This window comes from Psilocybe cubensis, chromosome 9 (genome assembly GCF_017499595.1).
Source record: "Psilocybe cubensis strain MGC-MH-2018 chromosome 9, whole genome shotgun sequence".
In the NCBI taxonomy this organism is placed as follows: Eukaryota; Fungi; Basidiomycota; class Agaricomycetes; order Agaricales; family Agrocybaceae; genus Psilocybe; species Psilocybe cubensis.
In genome coordinates, this window is record NC_063007.1 from 558867 (window position 1) to 582093 (window position 23227).

At 45.8% G+C, this 23227-nt stretch overlaps 6 protein-coding genes across 6 annotated transcripts; 3 read left to right on the plus strand and 3 right to left on the minus strand.

Moving 5' to 3' along the window:
* Positions 1-310: 310 nt before the first annotated feature.
* On the plus strand, positions 311-1266 carry JR316_0009617 (Ribosome-recycling factor; the record flags this gene model as incomplete). The annotated part of the gene is made up of 4 exons (XM_047895310.1): positions 311-766; positions 833-930; positions 989-1127; positions 1186-1266. 4 exons carry the CDS (start codon positions 311-313, stop codon positions 1264-1266), a joined length of 774 nt encoding a protein of 257 aa, XP_047745029.1.
* A 715-nt stretch (positions 1267-1981) lies between these two features.
* Positions 1982-7444, minus strand: JR316_0009618 (putative ATP-dependent helicase C23E6.02; the record flags this gene model as incomplete). Its single annotated transcript, XM_047895311.1, has 28 exons — positions 1982-2022; positions 2077-2097; positions 2153-2204; positions 2255-2439; positions 2493-2593; positions 2647-2726; positions 2776-2826; positions 2877-3283; positions 3340-3375; positions 3455-3530; positions 3582-3813; positions 3863-3921; positions 3977-4140; positions 4197-4315; positions 4375-4429; positions 4484-4535; positions 4593-4615; positions 4688-4832; positions 4890-4954; positions 5009-5151; positions 5236-5246; positions 5306-5531; positions 5599-6731; positions 6789-6875; positions 6939-7054; positions 7119-7149; positions 7213-7284; positions 7367-7444. 28 exons carry the CDS (start codon positions 7442-7444, stop codon positions 1982-1984), a joined length of 3861 nt encoding a protein of 1286 aa, XP_047745030.1.
* A 924-nt stretch (positions 7445-8368) lies between these two features.
* Positions 8369-10036, minus strand: JR316_0009619 (Serine/threonine-protein kinase 1; the record flags this gene model as incomplete). The annotated part of the gene is made up of 7 exons (XM_047895312.1): positions 8369-8773; positions 8837-9139; positions 9197-9235; positions 9290-9326; positions 9424-9614; positions 9667-9981; positions 10031-10036. The coding sequence occupies 7 exons, from the start codon at positions 10034-10036 to the stop codon at positions 8369-8371; spliced, it is 1296 nt and encodes a 431-aa protein (XP_047745031.1).
* A 260-nt stretch (positions 10037-10296) lies between these two features.
* Positions 10297-11980, plus strand: JR316_0009620 (uncharacterized protein; the record flags this gene model as incomplete). The annotated part of the gene is made up of 6 exons (XM_047895313.1): positions 10297-10302; positions 10369-10686; positions 10753-10943; positions 10995-11070; positions 11231-11518; positions 11576-11980. 6 exons carry the CDS (start codon positions 10297-10299, stop codon positions 11978-11980), a joined length of 1284 nt encoding a protein of 427 aa, XP_047745032.1.
* A 3463-nt stretch (positions 11981-15443) lies between these two features.
* Positions 15444-16894, minus strand: JR316_0009621 (uncharacterized protein; the record flags this gene model as incomplete). The annotated part of the gene is made up of 3 exons (XM_047895314.1): positions 15444-16341; positions 16396-16697; positions 16757-16894. The coding sequence occupies 3 exons, from the start codon at positions 16892-16894 to the stop codon at positions 15444-15446; spliced, it is 1338 nt and encodes a 445-aa protein (XP_047745033.1).
* A 4749-nt stretch (positions 16895-21643) lies between these two features.
* On the plus strand, positions 21644-23209 carry JR316_0009622 (Guanine nucleotide-binding protein alpha-4 subunit; the record flags this gene model as incomplete). Its single annotated transcript, XM_047895315.1, has 10 exons — positions 21644-21857; positions 21915-21929; positions 21980-22000; positions 22070-22095; positions 22166-22713; positions 22764-22816; positions 22882-22914; positions 22974-23006; positions 23065-23117; positions 23186-23209. 10 exons carry the CDS (start codon positions 21644-21646, stop codon positions 23207-23209), a joined length of 1020 nt encoding a protein of 339 aa, XP_047745034.1.
* Positions 23210-23227: the final 18 nt, after the last annotated feature.

Consider the following 23227-nt stretch of genomic DNA (forward strand, 5'->3'; position numbering starts at 1 on the left):
ACTGAAAACAGGAAAGTGGCAGCTTACAGTCGCACAATTTTAATTCCACTCTGTAAATGCGAAATCACAGACAGAAAATCAAGGACTCGTACCGCCGTGCGAAGCGACGGCCTTCAACTCAAGTTATGCATCTATCATTGTACAACTGAAAATGTTCTAATATGTTTTTCAATCCTGAGTCTGCAATATTTAAGCTCTATAATTCTCTGCCGAAGGTTACCGAGTTGCTTGTTCCCAAGGAAATTGTCAAACATGAGTTTCATAATTGGAACCTTTTCTGAAGGTTTGCAGTTTGCTTTCCGCTTCTCCGATGTTCTCTGCTGCTGTGGTGTTGCGAAATGCGCGCCCGAATCTAGTTCGCTCATTAATGTACACGACAACCACCATTGCAGGTGTCAAGGCTATCTCCTCATTGTCCCAATTCTCTCCCAAGCTCCTCAATGGCAATGGTCACCGGGGCTACGCCACCGAAAACAAAATAAAATCCACCTCCTCCTTCGTACCGGGGTCCAAGCAGCCTATCACCGACGAGGCAGCCCAGCAGGAATATGCTAAAGCAGAGGCAGCCATGAAAACTTCCGTCGAGTGGTTCAGGAAGGAGTGTGCAGCTTCCGAGGCGCGTGCCCTTGGACGCGTTACGCCCGCGTTGCTGTCCCCAGTGCGGGTCAAGCTCCCCGACACGGACAAGTCGGTGAGGTTAGAGGAGCTGGCGACGGTCGGCGTGCGGGAGGGCTCGACGCTGCTCATCACGTTGTATGACGAACATGTGAGGTTCATCCGAGTGCTGGCATTCTTTCCTCTATCATGAATACTCACCTTGTGATATTAGTAGTCCATAAAACATGTCGAAGCGGCGCTATATGACTCGGGTATTCCGGGAGTTGTCCCACATCGACAGGACAATCGGACCATTAAAGTTCCTATTCCCAAGTAAGTCCGCTACCTGCGTCCAGAAATAATTCTGATAGATATCTACTCGTCCATCCAGACCAACAGTGGAAGCACGAAAGGAACTATTCACAATTGCAAAACGAAAAGCTGAAGACATCCGGGTCCAAATCCGAAAACAGCACGCTGCCAGCTTGAAGCGCGGCAAATACGAGAAGCATTCCGTTGAACTAGAGGAGGTAATTGCTTTCGTCTATTTATTGTACTGCGTAGTATCTGATGCTTATTCAATTCCAGTTCCAGAAACTGACAGACAAATACATCAAGGAGACCGACAAGGTTCTTGCTGATCTCCAAAAGGCGACTGGGGGAAAGTAACACTTGCTTCCATCTGCCACTTACTCCGACCCCTTCGAAGCTGTCGCTTATGCAAGAATAGTAGATTCCGTTATTTACAGGCATGTTGGATACATATAGAAAGCGGAAAAGTTGGGACCCCGATTGAATTTGTGTGGTATCATGAGATTCTGGTGATTTTCCGAGCGACTCTAGCAAGATGGTATGCATTTCTAAACTCGTCAAGTTTCACCCAGTCCAAGCATGCAATCGAAGTTTACTTCAACAAAAATGAGCGAGTGCCATTAAAAAATCAAGCTGCATGCCAAACCAAAACCAAGCCGAATTGCTACGCGTAGCCCATGTTCTGTTTGTTTCTACTGTTATTCTGTGACCTATCGTGCTAATTTCCAACTATTTTCAAATATCAACTATCTAAATATCAAGATTTATCAACTACTATAAATGAAAGAGAATGGCATGATTTCGGGTGACAGATTAGAAAGCGACGTCAATCTCTAACATAGCTGCACTAAAACTGCGTCTCTCACTTTCCATAGTTGTAGTTTTTTGAGATTGTCCACTTCCTTGTCATAGGTAGGTGTTACAACAATATTACAACGATTTATTAGGCTGACTAGATACATAATCTAGAATAATTGAGCAAAGAGTGCGAGAGAATACCAAAAATACCAAAAAACAAAGCAAATTAATAGCGATTCAGTGCATGCGGAATGTAATGTAGGAAAGGTATAAATCAAAGAAGACGACCCCGGGCGTCGAGTCCAAAAAGATTGGCTGCAACGCGGAATCAGTCTGGTTATTAATGAGGCAAAACGAGTCATAACCCACCAAGTTCTTTCACAGAAAGTTCTAAAAAGGGTTCATGCATCAGCACCGACAACTTAGGAATGTAAAAACCACTTACTGCCCATCTTCTTGGCCGTACCCTCTCCCAGACTTCCATCAGCAAGAGTTTGCTAATTATGTCCAATGAGATCTTGATGTCCATGTATTGATATAGACATACCTTTCGTTCCTGCATCTTCAAGATGCGGTCTTCCACGGTGTCAGCGATGACGACACGCTGCACCAGAACCTTTCTCTCCTGACCCACTCGATGCACACGATCGAACGCCTGCGACTCGACCGCCTGTGACCAACCAAGGTCAAGAGATATGACGTTGTTCGCTCGGGTGAGGTTCAGGCCCACACCTACATCAAGATCAGGAACAAGAAACACGGAAACATGAAACTACCCAACTGACCTCCACATTTGAGCGACATCAACATGACGCGAGCCTTCTCCTTTGACATGAAAATCTGAACAGCTTGGTCACGCTTAGTTCGGCTCATATCGCCCTGATACCTAGAGTGAAGAGTCAGCATTGGCGCAGGATGACAAGTGATGAACAGCCATACTTGACGTGAGGTATGCCTTTTTCTGTAAGATAGTCCGAGATGAGCGACAGGCATCCAGTCCATTGAGAAACGAGTAACGTCTAGAGAACAATGAACACAAATACAGTGTTGACAATGAGGGCAGCGTACCTTTTCATCTGGATGAGCCCTCGCAAGATTCTGGAGCTGGTCCATCATGTACTGCATGTAAATCTTTAGTAGATGCTAAATGTGAGTCAAAGATATTATACCTTCATCTTGGTGGAAGGCAAGAACTTTGGCATAAGTTTGATATCCTCTGTTGGGACGTGTTTCTTGCGGACGCCGAAGATTATCTCCTTTTCTTCAGGCGTGTCAGGCTCATCATCAGAGTCGAGGATGATGTTGGCCCTTTTCTTGCCGAGGCGTTTCTTCAAAGCACGACGGGCGTCCTTCTCTTCTTCGTCCTCGTCGCTTTGGACGATGAAGTCGCTCATGTCGTCATCATCAGAGTCCGACTCGGCCGGTCTTGCAGTAGCTTTCCCTTTCCCCTTGTCCCTCTTAGGAACACACTCCTCGACGTCACTCTCGATGTCTGGATCAAGCTCCTTATCCGTGGGTTCGAAAGCTTGACGAGAGAACAAGGTGTTCTCGGAGATACCTGCTCGACAGACAGGGCCTGTGGAAGGGAAACCTAAATATATGCGCGATAATAGTGAATGGAAGATCACTCACAAAGAGGAGCGTCCGCTGCCCGCTTCACAACGTCGCCTGTGATATTGATGAGAAATGTGGCAGTTGGGAATAGGTTGATACATACAGATACATTCCCGACAGAAGGAATGGGTACAGCCTGTGACGACAGCGTCGGTCATGGCATCGTAGCAGATCGGACAATCTTCTTCTTCGAATGTAGCTTCAGCAGACTGAGAAACCCGTCAGTGTCGCACAACGTGATGCATTTGAAACAAACGCACGTTTTTCTCCGCTGCTATGCGGTCCAAGGCGTGCTGCAAGAACCTCTCCTTCATTTTTGCAACAAACTCTGGAGACACCAGACGGGCGGCACGAGTTAGCTCAGTCGACAGTTCGGGCTTCACATGGGCTTCTTCAGGGGGTACAAAAGCTTCTCCGCCTTCTTGTATCAAGGATGGGTGCGAGCAGATTTGCCGGAGTCGAAGCAAAAGGACTAAGACTTGGTGGTAGTTTCTAGGAGTATATGTCAGATTAGGAATGAGACGAGTAAGGGGCGAGTTACTTCAAAACAGTACCGGCCCGTAGGTATCGATTGAATCTAGCCTGACTGCGCGCTTCGACCTAACGCAAAGGTCAGCATCCCAGTCGAAGGAAACCCCGATATAACAAGACACACCATGTTGTAGATTTCTCGCTCTTCTTCGGAGAACTCCAACCTGACGAGGTCAATCTTCTTCTCTGGCAGTTCGATGAGATTCCTCCCGTCGAGTTTGGAGTCCTTTTTTCGGCGCAAGAGGAAGAGGGCCATGACTTTCTGCAGCCGTGCAACAGCAAGGCCAGCTATGGCAAAAGGCTATATCAGCGTACGGGTTAGAATACACTGCACAGCGACGTACGATTCTTCCTTTCAAGTATCCCGATCTTGCTTTGAAAGTGCGTCCAATCATACCAGGGCCTAAGCTTTAAGAACCTCAGCAAGCCGTATACGTCTGCGAGAGAGTTGACAATCGGAGTGCTAATGTTGTTGAAAGATGTCAGAATCTTTGCAAAATGCACACCGAGACGTTAACGCACCCAGTTAAACACCAGCGATAGGTGCTTTGGAGGTCAGTGATAGCCCTCGACATCCCTAGTTCGTAATATAAGCAATCATCCGTCAGATATTCACACGTTCAGTACTGACTAGTACGTCTGTTCCTAATATTCTGACCCTCATCGGCGATGATCCGGTAAAACTGAAGGGGGGAGTAAGAGAGGCATATTATGGAGACGACAATAAGGAAACAATTGACCTCAACTTGGAACAAGATTCCAGCTGAAGCGAACAAGGAAAACGTCAGTTGGTTCCACTCCATACAATAGAAGGCCTGGCCAAGAGGATTCTAACCTTGCTGTTTACGTTTATTGGAACGGTAAGTGTGATTGCACATCTCATCTTCATCCGAGTCAACAATGAAATCTTGTCCATTCTTTTTGGCTTTAATTTTCTTCTTCATCTGGGTCTCGTAATCAGGCCATTCGTGCGCCATCGTCTTTGAGGTCATCCAGGTCAGTAAAAATAAGGCAGACGAAGAATCAACATCGCATACATGAAAGGTGGTTAACACAACGTCATATTTCATCAACTCTGATTTGCTTCGAGTCCTTCCTTGACCTAATAACCCTTATCAGCCCCCGCGGTTGAGGATCAAAAGCCAATGTTACTTACCATGGTAAATATGACATCGCAAACCGAGATTGGTCTTCGTCTCAATCTCTTGCTTCCATTGGTCCAACAACGCCAAGGGTGCAATGATAAGATTAGTTTTACAGGCCGGGTCTTCTGACCGATTCTGGATCAGAGTGGCTATCCTGAAGGTTGTACGTAAAATTAAAAATATCAAGAGAACGGACATTAAGTGAGGATCGACACAAGGTGAGGTGAGCAGAACGTACATTTGCACAGTCTAACGTCATAAATTATAGTCAAAATGGGATTCAAATAAAGAGATAAATTCAGGCAGACCTTGCCGAGACCCATTTCATCTGCTAGGCAACCACCTTTCAAACTGCTCCGCTCTTTCTCCAACATCCATGCTACACCCATCACTTGATGAGGCATGAGGCTAATCTCCAAACCGTGCAGCTTCTGCTGTAGGTTTTGAAGATTGAGATACTTGAGAGCTTTGTCTACGCTAGCATTGCCATCGAAAGATTCCGCATTACCAGCTTCGACCAAGAAGGTTTCGATGCTGTGTTTAAGAAACCAACAAATATCATTGATGTACAGCCTTGACAACTAGAAAAAGAAACACATACTCGTTTGCATTGGCTAATGGGCCGACAAAGATGTCCCGACCACGACCGTGGTAATCGCCGTTGCTATCATGAGAATCGTCGTGTATGGGCGCCGGAACATTGATTCCAAGTTGCGAAACGAATGCATTTTCATTCTCCACATGCAACTCAACCTCGCTGTCCTCATCGTCAGAGTTGAACGGGCTGCTCATGGGTACATCCGTAGACGGCTTGATGTCTGGAATTGAGAAAGGGGAGGACCTGGAGCTCGAGGCTATTGGGCTACTGCGAAGGTTGAAAGGTTCCGCCTTGATAGGTTCGGGCTTTACAACAGATGAACCTGAAATATTGTAGCGATCTCCCCAGCCATTCAGCGATGACGGTCCGGCATGGTTTGTGAATGGCTTGACCTCATTGAACCTATTGACGGGCTGCCGATCTATGTCCATAGGGGAGGGAAACGCGGTTGAATTGGTGGAAGGTCTGTCAAATTGGGGTTGGGGATAGCGAAGGTCGACGGGCTCGGGTTTCACCAGGAATGGGCGCTGTGCTGACTGCATGATGCTAGGTCCTGAGTAGATATCCATAGAGTGGCGAACATACTCCTGCTCCAGTGCTCTTAGTCTCCTCAACTCATCTTCGCACTCCTGAATTTTCATAAAGTCTTGGTGGGAAACATTGGTGATAGGATAAAATTTGCGAAGTAGTAACTCTTGCCCAGAGATAGCTACACGCACGTTCTCCAACATACTTTGCGGATCTTGTAAACCATTGACAGCGTAGAGAAAACTCATATCGGAAGAAGAGCGAGACCCACTAGCGATGGGTGTGTTGGTAACTTGCGCCAAAGGTATTTTTGTAGCCGAATCTTCTGTTTTCACTTTCTTTGACGGGATATATGTTAGAGCGCCGCGTTGGGATGCGTCAAGCACCACCGATCTATCAGCGTCAAAAGCAACGTCTGACAGGCGCTTGCGAGGGACTTGGGCTTCTTGTGGCTCAAGTTTGATACGAACAAATGGCTGTTCGTTTTCTTGTAGTTTCGAGTTGGATGATGAAGATAAAGGACGACTGATGGATTTGCTAGTTGGCAGCTGGCTGTTTGATGACTCTTTCTTCACAGGTCCAGTAGATATATGTAGTGAATTAGCTTTCTGGGAAAATATCGATCATTTAAGCGCCTTCTTAAAATATGATGATATCGCACATACCGTGGCAGATGCGGCTGATAGAACTGTGGGTTGTATGCGGTTGGACTTGATATGAGATTCCTTGTGTTTGACGGAGGACAAATGGCTCTACGAAAGGTCAATAAATAGGGTGTTAGTGAGAAATAACGCGTCAAACGCGTGTAGACGTACTCTATAAGCCGATAAAGATCCTAACCCATCTTGTATACCCCCATCTGGGGCACGTAATCGTCGACTCAGAGGGATAACCGTGTTACATCCTTCTTTTAGGCAAGTAACCGAACCATCTGATAACAAAAAGGGAATTCGATGGGTACACGCGGGTATAGAAGAGGGCGTACATGAACTTACATCCAATGTTGGGTTGCAGCGTCACGCGAAACTGTTATTGATTCGGGATGTCAGTGATATTACTTGCCTTAAAAAAGGCATGCGGAGCGCCTACGTGATTCTCCTCAGGGTATAAAGCGTGGTGACGCCGCAGTTCCTCGAGGTAGCAGTTCGGCACATGAGTGTCCTATAAAAAAACTGTTAGCACACTCACGCGTATTTATGGGAGCCCCTAAGGCCGGTCTCCCGGACACACGAAAAGGACTTACCGGTGCGGTTGTTGGAAGGCCTAGTTGCAGTTTCGCCGTTCCAACCAGGGAATTGGGAAGTATATGGTCAAGAGACATAGGATACCACAGTTCTGGTTGAGGGCAAAAGTCAGGTACATTTAGCGCACACCGCTTTTTTACTTATTCAACGTTCCCACGCTCATTTGAACGCGACAACGTGATCTCAGTTCAGGGGAAACGCCACACAAAAAGGTTAAACAATGAGGTTGCTAGACAGTAGTTTTCGGCCGTCTAAATCTTGTTTTTTTCTGTGCCACGGTCCTCCAAATACTACCGCCAAGTAACCACCTCGTTGTAGCCTCGTTTTGCCTCGTTCTTGTGGCAATTTTGCTGCGATTTGCAATGCCACATGTTGGCAGCATCCACGATGTTTGAATGTCACAATGGGGATAACACTCTTTTGTGTCGTCTGATATTGTCCTTTTCTATCTATCCTCGATGTTCCGCTAGAATCTAAGTATATTGTGTAGCCACTCAGTGGCACTAGTACGTTTTCGTTGATGGTGACGAAACAAAAACAAAAACAAAACAAAGGAGCTCGTAGAGAGCCATAACATAGACTAACTACCACATAAATCAATGAGCAAGCGCTAATTATTGCATTCTGAAACTGTGACGTTTCATCGATGCTTCGTTTATTGCCCAGGACATACTTTCTTGATCTCTTCCCACCAAATTCCGAATGATCACCGAGAATCCTCAACAACTTTGTTTAAATGATAACACCAGTCTCTATCAAAATTTTTGCAGTTGTCTTCCATAGCTGGTCTCCGAGTGCTTTGTCAAACACTGCTTGATGAGGCTCCGCAATCTTACCAGTAGGTTTACTCTCCAAGATAAGCCTGTTTGTTATCTGCAACTCTCTTCCCAGCTGCTGCAAGCACTAATGTGTACAATCCGCCAACCACCATAATATAGACAAGAAGAAATTGAACGAGAGTCCATGATGGGTTTTAAAACATGAGGTGATGATGATCTGGATTAAATCGCAATTTTTGAGGAGAAAACAGAACTGTAAACTGTTTTAAACACAGATGACAGACACGAGAGGTAGAACCGGGTCTTAGGGAGGATATAGGGGTTCAATCTTGACAAGTGTCGGTCCAAGAAGCGGAATGTTCGTAGATGCCAAGGGATGGGTGGTGTCCTGTATGATTTCCATTCCTCTGCAAATTCTGCAGGAACATCTTCCCATATGTCCCATTCTAAATAGGCCTTATGGGGGCTAATGGCTCCGCTGTAATCACAGAGTTCCTCTTCTGGAACTTCCGCTAGACGTTCTTCAAAAAATATGAGAGCCTCCGATGCCGTGAATCGTTGACTGATATCCCATGTTGTCATCTTATCGATCAATGGTGCCAGAAAGTGAATCTTGGCTGCTAAAAGCTAGAGATCAAATTATTGGTCAACAATCTCATTTAATAATACGCGAAATGAAACAAAACCTACGCCAAATCTCTGAGCAAATTGTACACCAAGCCCACCCACATCCAAGGCAAACGGATCATAGTCGTACTCCCCACCTGCTGTATCGTAGCTTAGATTGAACGTGCCCCAGGACTCGTAATGGGGGAGTCGGCATTCCTTTTTATTCGCTGTAGGCGGAAACATAATCGAGATATCGTAGTCGCAGAGGGCGTATCGGATTAGCCTATCCTCTCGACGCTCTTTACACCATACATTTATAACTTTGAAATCTTCATTTGACATGTTGGAAAAATGGCTTAACAACACGTTCTCAAACCTGATGTCCTGGTGTTAGTGTTAGTACATGGTTCATCCGGATTATCAGAATTGAACAAAACGTACCCCGTGAACGATATTATGTTCGTGAAGATAGCTTAATCCCTATGTTGTATATTAGAAAAATGAATAAAATGAGGTGGCGGGAATTTAACGCACCTTCAAGCATGAATGCATGATATCAATGATTTCGAACCTATAGGTAAAGGAAGGACGAAAAAGATTCGACCCCCATCTCAAAGTCAAAACCATTCATCAGGTGGGAGTGAGGTACAGGTCAACGAACGGCCTACCTCGGCATAACAGCAAACCAGAATCCATCATTGGGTAGCAAATCCAGGACAGGAAGGATGCAGTTCTCCTTCAACACCTCGAGGTTCTGTTGGCTCAAAAATCGTAGCACACGATACTCGTCCGTGTCAGCATGTACAATTTTAATCGCAACATGTCGCTTATGCGTGTCTTGTGCAAACACAACTTTTCCCTATTTGTTTGGTTTTCGTTAATTGAAAGGCAGCAACTCTAGTTGTACTCACAGTCATCTCACGGGCGCCAAGGGGAGGTTGAGGTGGGCAACCCTTCCTGACATTGAACGTAATGTCGTACGATGAATATGGATACTCGACATCAACAAATTCGCTGTCGGACTCCGGGGGGAAGACAGGATACGACGAGTCCGTTGGCAATGTTGCCCCCGTCGAATAGGTAGCGTATCCACGCCGGTACAGAGTGTATCCTCGGAGCTTAAACCATTCGATAGTATGAGGGGAGTCCCAGAACTCCTGACGCTCTGGATCGTCAGAACCTCCTTGTCCTGCCTTGAAAGAAAATGTGACTTTGAGGGGAGGTGACTACCAGAATTTAGCAGCTTTGATAGAATACACATGAAGTAAGTCTCACCTCCATAATAAAATAGGGCTTTTTCAAGGTATTGTCTTATAACTACAAGAAGTCTGCTAGGAGTTGAGCTTGCGTTGAACTTTGGTTGGACTTCGTATTTGTGAAATTGTTGATGTTGATGAGCAAGTTGATGCCGATGGATTGGCGAAGTTTGCCGAACCTTGCCTGATTAAAAGTCAGACAGTATGAGCCAATCGTGGCCTTGCGCCTACCCATCGAACAACGAAGAGTAAAATTAACAAGATTGGCTACAGGTTGTTTTTGGCATGGAGGTATGCTTTTTTGATTTTGCAGTCACCGGTAGCGTATAAAACATCATGACACCATTGCCCATGTAGCTCCCTACCCTCAAAATCACATTCCCATTTGAACCTGGTGAGCCGTACGACAATGAGGAGAGATTCGCCTTCTGGGACTCCCCCGATACCATCCAGTGGTTCAAGCTTAAAGGATACCATCTATATCGACGGATATATCTTGGTTGGGATCCGGAAGGATTGGAACTAGAACCAACCGAAACTATGGGGCCCACCTTGCCTCCGGACTCAAATGAAGAATTTATAGAGGCTGAGTATCCCTATGCATACCACGATATGACTACTACAGATGCTCCAGATGAAAAGTACAACGTTCCCTTGCGTGTGATAGAATCAACTGTTAGTTGGCCCGCTTTCTTTGCCTTGACGAGTCAAATTTCTCACTTTTGCTTTACGGTCACACAGGGTAAAGTCGTGTTCGCTCAGGATTCCTGTAAAAGACACGTTGCAATCAAACTTGTACGCGACGACACGGACGAATACCGTATTCTACGGTTTTTGAGTCAGCAAGACCAGAAAGCACTGAGGGACAACTGCATCCTGCCTGTTTTGGACCTTCTACCTATCGAAGGATTTTGGTTTGCAATCATGCCGAGGTACTTTCCTAAAAAAAACTCAGTTTTCTAACCACATTTTTATTGTCAAAGATGGGGAACAGATATCTACGAACCTGCGCCCGGAGTTTTAAGAGAGGTTGTTGATATCATGCATTCATGGTTAAAGGTTCGTTATTTGGAAACTACAGGGCCTTGTGAAATCAATGAACACATTTATTATAGGGATTGAAGTACCTTCATGAAAATAATATTGCACATGGAGTCAGCACTTCCTGCTACATGACACGATTAATCGCGTGCTTACGTTTCTATCTTCATGCTGGCAGGACATTAATAGGAGTAATATTCTTTTAAATCATTTTTCGGACGCCTACCTTTCATGCAAGCGGCGTGAAGGTCTTCGCCACGGCGGAAAAATTCTGTACGGCCTCTATGACTACGACTTCTCCGTTATGCTACCAGCTGGAGTCGACCGACGGGATTTCCGACTTCCCTATGATAGATCTTGGGGAACGTTCAATATTGTCTACGACACCGCCGGGGGAGAATGTGATTATGACCCATTCGCGTTTGATGTTGGGATCCTAGGCGCAACCCTTTGCAAATATCATCAGGTATTTAATGAGTCATTATTGGTTTTCATCTTGCGATCTTGAATAACATTTTCCCAGCATCTGGCACCTGTACTTCCGCTTTTGGCCCCGTTACTTGATAAAATGACAACTTGGGACATCATCAATCGTTTCACAGCATCCGAAGCCCTGCAATTTTTTGAAGAGAGACTGGCAGAGTTCCCAGAACAACTTCTTGAAGTCGGCATACCCGAAGAAATGATTACTGGAAAATATACGACATGCAATAGATGGGAGAACATTCCCTGCAAGGTGGTGGAAAAATGGAAATGTTACAAGACTCCGCCTGTTTCCTGGAGGCTAAGGATACTCCGTGCTTTATACCGTCTCACAGCTAGTAGGTTTCCCCACCTCATGCCCAAAACATGCTTGTTCTTTATCCGTACCAAATCGTTGATCTCCCATGCTTACCGGTCAATATTCCCTTCCAAGATTGCAATCTGACCTCTGATTTTGTGTTATACTTTCTTTTGCTTATGATGATCATTGATACAACCAAAACAAAGAAAAACATTTGTCCGCCTCCGTGCACTATAGTATACCTAACACCGTACCCGTGTATTTATAAAATACTTCCGTAGACGAATATTTCTTTGCTGAATCGCCTACATCGCTTTCACTGGCAGATCTCAAGATGGAAATGCACACTAATGCCAACACCAACTACATTCAATCATCCTCCGTCACCGCCAGATCTTTGGCCACCTTATCGTACTTTCGGCGCTATTTTTGCAGGTCTGGTTGCGTGCGGGTACGCCGCAGAGTAAGGCACTGGGGTGTTCTGGATCATGCTCACTGCACCTGTTCTCTATGTGCAATGATCGTTCAAGATTCGATAAGAAACTAACTGGGATAGCCAGGAAAAGGCGAAGCCCTGGAAAGTGTTGCCAATGGATATCTGAGGATGGACAGGTGTTCCGCTACGGACACCACAGCACCTAGCCGAGACAAACGCAATAGACATATTAACAAAAAAAAATTGCCCAAGAGGGTCGATATTGTACAACCCCGTAGCATCACAAAATGGGTACGATGACAAAAGTATTGGGCCAATGACACAGGGCATGCTGGATACAGATGATCATAGTATGCGCAGTTCAGTGCAACGAAGTTTTCGGGATTTTGGACCAACTGTTCAGGGGCACTTACTTAGTGTATCACACCGGCCAAGTTGCCAGAATTGCTAACGTTGGATGGTCGGGATTTGTCGAGTGACAACATACCCGTATCAAATCCTGATATCTGGCGTAAAATGTAGCGTCTGACGCGGCTTTGAAGAAATCGACAAAAATGAAAGTTGGCTTCTGGCACGGTGTCCCGGTGGTATAATACAGTAATGCTCAGCGCACGCGATGTTGTTACAAACACTTGCCTAAGCATTAGCATAGCATAATCAGCTAGATTGAAGGCAAGAGCACAGTTTTGGGACCAAAATCCGTCCAGTTCACGGCGAAAAAGTCAGGATTGACAGTGAGTGACTAAGTGAAACGAGAGCAAAGCCGAAGCCGGAAGACCGAACATGGGTAAACGTTGGGTAAAAGAGAGGACCAAAGTTACATTTGGCATAGCTAGTTGCTCCAGGTTAGAATAGTCCGATATCGGATACTACTCAGCGCCACCATGACACTGGGGTATCCTAGTGGCCAGTAAAGAGATAAATGCAGGTTGAGACAGGCAGGATCGTCTGACAAATGCAATGCTGACGGTATTTGGTTGCCTTTATTTGTATCTAATTATCAAGACCTGTTCATCTTTCGGGACGTATGCCGGTGTAATGCCGGTGACATCGTTGGCACTGGTGGGTGCCCCACCATTCACCTTGTCATATCATGTTATTGGCAAGCTACAATCAGCGAACAGATTCATTTTCGCCTACAAACAAGATTATTTTTCAGAAAAAATGTTACCCGATGGAAAAGAATTCTCACTGCGCATGCTTATATAATAATGTAAGCCGGCCAAGGCTTATTTGCATCGGAGCGTGAACTACGGGATTTCCCGTTCAAACAGCTCCGAATGCAGCCTGAGCTAGGCTTTTGCTCAAGCTTCCAGATTCAAGGGCTCGAAACTCAGTTATGAGTACGCCATGTACACTAAAATCACTTTTTAAATGCGAGTCAGCCTGGCCTGGAAGTCAGTTCTTTTCTGTTGTCTGCCCCTTCACTCCACTGGACTCGGAGGCAGAAAATTTGCCTCAATATTTAGGACTCTGACCTTCCATCAGGGATTCGGTGGAATGCTGGCATTAGAATATATTCACTGTAATCTGGTATATTTGATATAATGATTATAACCAGTAATGTGTTTCCAGCTCAAATTCGTATTCTACTACATTATGATGAAATTATTTTGGCAAAACGGCGACATTGGTATATTATGATGCCTCCATATATTATCACCGTGTTATCGGCAGCAAGGTTATGATTTCGGAATATTAATTACATCTGAATGCAGAATTAATGTCGTTCCTGCAGCAATCCGATATGCAGTATACACTGTCTCACTGGTGACTGGGGGGGAGGCGGCCTCTGGTTTGGTACATCTTCTGGATCTTATCCATCTTTAGAATCTACTGTAACGAGTCTAACGACAGCTGAGAATGTACGCAACAAACCCGCATCTAGCGGGCCAGGATGGCATTGAGCGCTCAATTCGACTTTGAATACTTCAATGATTCATGAAATGTCTCAGCATTGTCAGCAAGGCGGGTAAGATTTGGCGAAAGTGTATCATCGTACAGGTTAACATGGTTTAATCCATCGGGAACGGAGCACTACCGTCTATCTGTCTAGCTAGTGCTTCTCCTCTCTTCCGGGTCTTTCTGTGCTAAAGAAATCCCAGGACTTGTATGCGGACAACTAGGCTTATCCTAGTGTACTACGGCTTTCGCCTTCTGCCCACGAGGACAACAGAGTCATCATCTAAATTTGGTTGCTCTTTAGTCGAATTGAAATTCCCGATAATAAGTCCTCTCGGGCATCAGTGGATACAATACCATGGAATCCGACCTACTGCTCCCAGGAGGCCATTTTATTCTATCTTATCAATATCATAATCGGAGAAGTGCTTGTACATCCTTCATTAGCGAACGGATCTGCCTGCCTTCGTGATCGGACTCGGAAGGGCTTCAATTCTCCGTTCCGCTACTGCATTACAACACGCCTCTTGACATCGTGCGGGTGTGGCGCTGCAGGCGGCGCATACCTGGTCCAAAATGTGCGGAACACATATGCATCTATGGGATATAGTCCCCCCGCGCGCTGCATTACTCGGAAATACTCTCTCCTTGCTCATAGGAGGCGTGCAAATGCTTTACGGTGCAAGAGTGCTTTAAGGGGATCCCAAAGCAAGCGCTCACAGCTCTGCGACATCGGTTGTGAACCTCGTGTCAAAATTGTGCAGATCACTGTGACTTTGCTCGACCCACTCTACGCACCGTGTTTTATGCTAGCATCCGCGCACTCGTAGCGTGCGTATGACAGGACAAATACGACTTAACTCATATGTCAAAATATGTCTCTGCGGACGTTCCGATGACACCGTGATTGGCCATGTTAAAATAAAAATTTGAGGCTTGTTGGATTGATCAAGATCGCCTTGATATGTTGTAGATCACAGTTGTTATCGTAGGTGATATGTCTGGAGCAGACATGTCTTCCAATTCACAAACGAGGTAACGGTCAATGGTGTGATGATTGTTGTACAAAATGCTGGATGTAGTACAGAATAGTATATGTTATGAATAAGATATAAATAAAAAATCGTTAAAGTTCGTGGTATAATATGTCCCGTCGTAAAGATTAATGCCCAGCAGAATTATAAAATAGAGACCGCGTCCCAGCGACCAAGAGAAGAAGGAAAGTCCAAGCAACAAAACCCCCAATAGTGAACAACGATAAGAGCACATTTAGATGGACATAGAGCGACCCTTGACATGGTAGCGCCTGGCATCAACAAAAGAAGTTGGCGCAGTAGTTGCAACAACACTTGGCTTGAAGTCCTTCTTGGTGACTTCTTTGGCCACGATGCTTCGGAGCTGCAGATCCCGACAGAAGTCCTGGAGGCGCTTTGTCGCTTCCAGACGTTCTTGGGTCTCTTTGTCGGTTGGGGTGTCATCATCTTCATCCTCATCGGCGTTGTTGGTAACAGATACATCAATCTGCTTGAGCTTGTGATAAAATTCAGGTCCGCGCTCGACGCGGAGCGAAAGGAACTTCTCCAGCGCTGAACAAATGTCGACCATGTCCTCCTGGAAACATTGGACTGATATTTTCTCAACCGGTGAGCCAGCAAGGTTAGCCATGGTCTCGACTACGCTGTCGACAGGGAAGAAAGGTGTGATGTGCAGTTTGCGGAGCCTGGCCAGAGGCGTCGCGGTGGGTTCGGAGAACACAGAGTCGGATACGGCGGCTGTCAGCGAGAACTCGTCTACTGTGGGGCCTACAGCGGTCATGATCCGTTCGGTGCAGCGCGTGTTAAATCCATCATCTCCGTGGTAGCAGCTACCGATGTCCAGTACCTGCAGACGGCACGCTACCGGGATAGAGGTCCACGCTTCGTGTCCAAGGTGTGTGTCTCGGATAGTGAGTTTTCGGAGAGTAGGTATACGGAGCAACGATGGAAGCGAGAGCTCCGATCCGAGAACTGGGTGGTCCGGGATATCATCGTCATTTAAAGCCAAAGGGGGACAAGGATAGGCGCCTTCGAGCTCTGGAGCGTGCATTTTAGACCGCGTAATACGATCGAGGGATAACTCCTCCAGGTTGCGCGTGTTAATAGCGATAGACACAACCAGCCTCTCGCTCCTAGGACATAATCAAAACCCGAAGCATACGGAAATCACCCAAGACTGGACTTACAGTGGTGCCCTTTGTTCATCACCGCAATTAGCGATAGAAATTGATTTTAAATTTTGAAGATAAGGGAAAGGGGAAATGATGCTCTTGTCTAAAGAGCCTGACACTCGCATTACAAGTTTTGAGAGACGCGGTGAAGAAGATAGGAGCGAAATGACGGTGTCTGCCCTGACGCGTGGAAGAACTGGCATGCAATTGGTGGCATGCTGGGTACTGATTTCCAATTCTTCGATGTAACTGCGGTAATCGCGAGGTACGTTTTCAATGAAGCTTTCGATGGCCTCATAGTCATCGAGCTTGACTTTCTAGAAATGGCAGAAGTCCTGTCATTTTAAAGCACGCGGTGCTCACACAAGAAGCTCACCTTGAACAAAGCCGGTACACAGGCTTGATATGTCCGTTGGTCAACCTTGGAGAGTGAGTGGACGTCTTCGGGCTCGAGAATGTCGATGATGGAAATCATCATCTCGTTGGGGAGGGTGAGCCATGAGCAGGTAGACATTGCAGCCTAGATCTATTTTAGAGAGGAGGTGGAGAGCGAAGTAAGTTAATGATATAACACTAGGAGGCACGTTGGTTTTAAGAGATTGGAGAGGCAAGGCTTAAGAACTTTGGAATCTTCCCGACAAGGTCGCGAATCGATGACCTCGGAGTAAAGTCACTCAAACCTGGGGAGAAAATAAATATGAAAATCAGAAATTAGGGTCAAACGGAGACCCCGGAAACTTGCTAAGAATCTTATTGGTGCGTGCTGAGCGAATAAGCCAGAATCACACGCAACCATCCGCTTTTGGGATAAAATCAGGGCGAATCCTGTGATGACGGCATCAATTCGTGTAAATCTGGGCTATCTTGAGTTTCCGGGTCCCGGCTCTGAGATGCAAGCAAACCTGTGCGTCTGTCAAGGCAGGGCGTCCTCTCCGTTGCTCCGATGCCCCAGCATCTATTGACTTGTCGAATTATCGATGTGTGATCGAAGTATCTATGCGATGCCCTGGCTCATCACTTTGCTTCTCATGAGTTTGTATGTCGAAAGAGGAGCTTCGGACAGGATTCCGTTCCTTACTCGTTTCATCTTCTTCCCCGATGCCCTGCAGTCTTCTGGCCATCTCTACGGTGAGCTGGCCAAAACACACGGTCACCCGCCATCTGCCCAGTTTTTCTTTGTCACCGAAGCATTTCATCAGCAGTGTCCTCAGAATTGCTCTCTCCGGTGCGATCAGGAGCGTTTCTCAGTCCAAGGCCATCATGATTGAACGCGCGGTATCCCACCGGCTGACGGGCTTCAATTCGCCTGTTCCATTTTTTAACGAACAGTGTTCTGTCTTGTCCTGATCTGTCGGGCAGTCGTCGCTGTCGAGTAACCATTTGCCGCCTTTGTCATTTGTACGCAATTGAGTGCATGGCGTTCAAACAAGTGTCATGCGGCGAAAGTCATCTATGAATAATGAGTCCATCAACGATACACGACGCTCGATCCCAAGACTTTTCTCAACTGATCCTATGCGGCGCCTAAGAGCCTCGTGTTGTAGAATGCGAAGCGTCAGAAGCCAACTAGACAAGAAATGCCCAACACATGCACTAGTTGTGCGGGCCTCATTATGATATCCGTGTGTGTAGTACGCCATAATTTTGGACCGCGTAGTCATGTAACCGGCGGCTACGAGATCAGTGCTTACCGCAGCTCCTGAACGCCTACAAGTTCAGACCCTCGACGAATTTATCATAGTCGGGGTAGAAAAACGTTTCATTGCAACGAAGGCAACAAATTGGAAGCAACTCGACTATCGAGGGGCGCATGTCAGAAATAAAATGTTGCCCGCCACTCGCGCTCCCGCCTAGTACGGAAAATAAGTATTGAGCAGCAGTCTATCGAGATCCCGCTCCCGCTTGCGTTCCTCAATATACTGGACCGCGTACATCCCGTCTCCAGCGCAGAATAAGGATGCTGAGTTACCTTTGTAGTGTTTCTATCTCAAGCTTGTGCTGTTTCCATTCTATCGCATAGTCACTCCCTTACTGATGAAGTATGCAGATGGTTTTGGGCATGCAGAATACCTTGTTCCACCTTCTTTCACAACAAGAGTTTTGCCGCTGATCTAAGCTCTTCTTAAAGATCACCACTGAATCTGAAAACGTTCTTGTGCAAACCACAGTGAAGATCCATTATGCATATGTCATTTAGGAAGAAGATCACCAGATAGCGTCCGGATGATACTTGGAACGTTTAATTTGAGTGGAGTGCATCCGATATTACTATCATAGCTAGTCCAATTGAGTTTACCTCAATTCAACGGCCACAAAATCTCTGGGAATCTCGCCGCCGTCCTTTTGCACTACACCAAAAGTACACTATCGCGCTGACTTTGGCCACCGATCATCGATTTTGTGACAGTGCTATTTGAGGTCGCATCAAGGCTGTGCTCTTAGCTCCAAGCATGAGCTGTAATCTGGCCTATGTATATTCCGGTCCTGTCGGTTTATTCGCTCCCACCCTATAAAATACACCGAATACACAGACAACGATGGGTGGAAGACGAATAAGAGGTGTGTACAAAATGTAGCGCCCATCAAAGATGATTGATCCTGGGTTTATCCAATCTTGACAGAAATTTAAGCTTTTTGTCCTCGTCAAGAAATTCTTGACTCTTGAGTGACTCTGGACATTGAATCTCCAGATTCTATTTATAGCCGTGGCGTTTGGGATCGATCTATAAATAAGTAGGTATCACATCACCTCATCCTTTGATCTTTGCTGTGATCAGTGCTCCCAGCCTTCGTTATCAGGCGGAGTGATACCTGTACCGTGAAAAGAGATGAAGTAAGGTTGGTACAATTCCCATGACCTCTGAACTATGGTTAGCTCATAAAACATGAATAAAGATGTGATGTACCCCTGAAGATTCGTTCCGTAGTTGCGCAATCTTTTAATTATATCGCCTTGATTCAGATGTAGGCGGGTTACGACAGTACAGCGGCGTCAGCTAAATAAGACGTTTATCCGGTACGACTTCATTTGATTTGTGAATCTAATCCTCCTAGTTCTGCTAGTCTAGATCTTTTATTGTCTGATCCATTTTAATTATGATGAAATTCAAGACTAGTAAGGTTAAAGAAACTGCCAGTGTTGAGGGTTCAAAGTTCAAAAGTAACTGCTCATGTGTGATACTTACATTTTAAAGATCTGAAGATAGGGGCTTTGTTGATCCTAGATAATGGAGACGCATCTTGCACTTGATCACGGTTACCCATGCTGTAATTGTGGTTATTTGAAGAGCCTACGGGATCACTCTGGCGCATAACTGCTACTGACCCGCCTGATTTAATGACAGCCCCTATGCAGTGCCTATCCAACCTTTGATCGATGACACCGCAACCACCAAAACAAGGCCGCGTCCTCCGAGACCCAGCGCGGCAGAGCCCCCACGTGTTTACAGTGCGCTTTTGCATGTCGGATAACGCGTGAAATGATAATTGGAAATTTAGAGAGAAAAAACGCGTGAATTGGCAGACGGGAATGATAGATGATGAACAGTCCTTCATCACTTGAAGAAGCACGAGCGCTGACTGTGAGTACGTCTGGCGGTGACCTATCGCTCTTTGGAGATAAGCAAGCTGAGTTATTTCCCCACGAATAATTTCCCCAAAACAAAGGCCGAGTTGGAACAAGAAATGTAGTAGTATAATCATCAGTGTACTGAAGCATTGGATTGCCCTTGTGAATGCTAAGGCTTATAGCCCCTGTTTATCGATTATCGCCTCCTCAACAATCATCATCGTATCGGCGGCCTGTGCAAAGACTATCAAAATTATACATAGACAACATGTTGTCGCTTTTACTGAAATTAGTAAATTTCATACGCTGGACATCTACGTGCGTGTCATATATCATGAAGCAGCATGAAGCCCACATGTCGAACATCTTGGCTGACAATGCTAGCAGAATGCCATATGAAAATTAAGTATATCCTTCGGAATGCTCTTGCAGCATTCCCGAATGCCCTTTTAGAGTACCGCGTACAACAGCGTTAAAACCAGGTCTAACTGCGCCACATTGGAACCGTGACGACAGTAGATAAAAGAGGATTTTGCGTCTATCACCGGAAAAAAGAACGCTTCCTTTGGAAACCACCTAATTCCAAAATCATGCGTCGTTGTGTCGGAATCGGCAACTCCGGGAGAATGACAATGAGCGCTCAGGTGAGAATGCTTTCTTCTTTGAACAGATTCCATAAGGAGTCAAAATTTCTAATTCTGGTAGTACAGTTGGAGATGGGCTGCATGTGGTGGTTGAAGCCAGAAAGCCGTACGGCTACACTGAACCGAGTACTGTTATAAAAATACTGCAATTTGCACTCACAGTCGCTGATTCAAGGTGGATAATATATGAGGGTTACATCGTGGATTAACCGTTCCGATGACGATTCAGAGTGCTAATTCCTGCTTCTGAAGTGATGAACATGCCTCGATTGTTCTTAAACAGCTAGGTTTAGGTACTGTGCATCATTGTACGACCTCGAAACTGCTTTACTCCACAAGTCACCTCGCATATTGGTGATCTTCGCCTCCGATGAGCCTATTTTCGGATTATCTGGAAAATAATGGATTTTGAACGCCGCTTTGCAAAATATCATATTTCGCATGGCTGGTGGTTTACTCTACTCCCATGTGAGTAACATCAGTGTGGCAAAATTGCTGATTGACACCTTTTAATCTAATTTTTGTTGTTCGTAGCTTGATGGGTGTGATTAAAACGTGCGTTGCGGAGAAAATGGGGCTGATTTCGCATAGGCATCGGCTCCCAGCTTCCCATTCGACGCGTTAATTCCTTACAGAAAGGGCACTGTCAGCTGGAACGACAACGGTGCGGAGGTCACCCAGGTACAGATGTCCATTCATGGCCAAGCACCCCGTCCGCACAAGCCGTATGAACTTCGCGGGCGTTTGTCATTTGATGACCGAAGTTCCGGAAATAGGCTTGGAAGTGAATTGGGAATACAGATGTGCATGAGACAGACGAAAATGTAAAAAATGGACATTATACTTGCATGGGTGCACTTGTCAAGCAGCGTGACGTAGGTTTGATCGAAGTGAGAAATGGGAACAGCCCAGTGGGAAAATGGTATCCAATTTGTTCTCTTCCATCTTAAACTCTCATGTTCAGTGACGGCACTTATTGGTTTCTTCTTATACTCCCTTGTTTCACCATTTAGATTACATTTGAGCATACCCTCTCTTTCGGCGGAATACCATGCCAGAGTCTCGTGTAACAACACGACTATCCCCAGACGACAATGATCCCCTTTCCATTCATCCTCCCATCTTCGAGACGAGCGAAGAGCGCGCGGCACGACTTGCAAGCGAGCAACATGCTAAGGAGGTGTCGGACAATATTGACGAGGAGCTGGAGCAGCAGCGCGTGTTAGAGGGCAAGGGGCCTAAACCTATCAAAATTCTCCTACTAGGTGAGTTTCGCTCATAGTTCGTTACTTCGCAGTTGACGTAAATGGGCATAACGATAGGACAGAGCGAATCTGGTGCGTCTTCTCTTTCAATTTTTTTTACTTGAGCTTACTATTCGATTCAGGCAAATCTACGACTCTCAAAAGTTTGTCAAGAAAATATTCGAAATATGTGAAATTTCTGATCATGAACGCTGCTTTCGCATGACCCACAGATTTTCAGCTGATGTATGATCCCAAGGTGCGTTGCTAAGTCTCGATGTCGACAATTTGAATTACGGTGTTAAGGAGACATGTGTTGATTGAGCTAGGCATTTCGGGAGGAACGCGCTTCTTGGCGCGCCGTGATTCAACTGAACATTGTTCAGTCCATTCGTACCATCTTGTTGGCTCTGGCAAGGCTAGAAACCGTTCAAAGCCAACACACCTCAAGTTCTTCGAGTCTGAGTCCTAAACGATCTCATCCTCTTCTGTCTCCGGAGCTCTTGACTATCAAATCGCGATTACAACCTCTGGCTGATGTCGAACAGAACCTTGTTCGGCGCCTAACTGGATCTGGAGATGGGTCCTCGCAACGCTCTGGCTATGGTGTAACATCCGACACTACATCGACGAAAGGTGCTCTCAAAGAAATTGCTATTAACGCGGCTATACCCTGGAAGAATGCCTTTAGTAGACTCAGAAAATCTGAAGAAAGGAGCAGCCAGGATGATTCGGATGGGATTGACTGGGAAGATCCTGATGACCCCTGGCCTATCCTAAACACTTGCGCCCCCGACATGATTGCACTGTGGAATAATCCCAATATAAAACAGTTATTGGTGAGGCAAAATTTAAGAATAGAGGACCTATCTGGATAGTACGTCCGACCTTTCGCCTAAGTTTCGAGCAAATCTAATCAGCTTACAGTTTTTTGGATTCACTGGAACGCTTGACGGCTCCTCGATATGTCCCCACGGATGGTAAGCACAAATCAAACCCCACTCGGGGAATAATGTGGTACCAATGAACATCACGCTCGCTACAGACGATATTCTCCATGCTCGGCTAAAAACGCTAGGTACGTTTCGAACCCAAGCTCAGTAATGTACTGGTTAATGAACTGAGGTTTTTATTTAGGTGTTAGCGAATACATCTTCAAAATATCTACCAGTGCGTACTCGACATCATTTTAACTCGGTAACAGGCATCTGAAATTGAGGTTTATCAGGTGGCACAGTGAGAGATTGGAAGGTTTATGATGTCGGCGGTCACAGATCCCAGGTGAGTATTTGATATGTGCAATAACTTTTGCGTTGAGCAAGTATACCGACATTATATTCTTTCTATAGCGAGGTATGGCCTTATCCTGCTAATGCTAACTCTCGGCACTC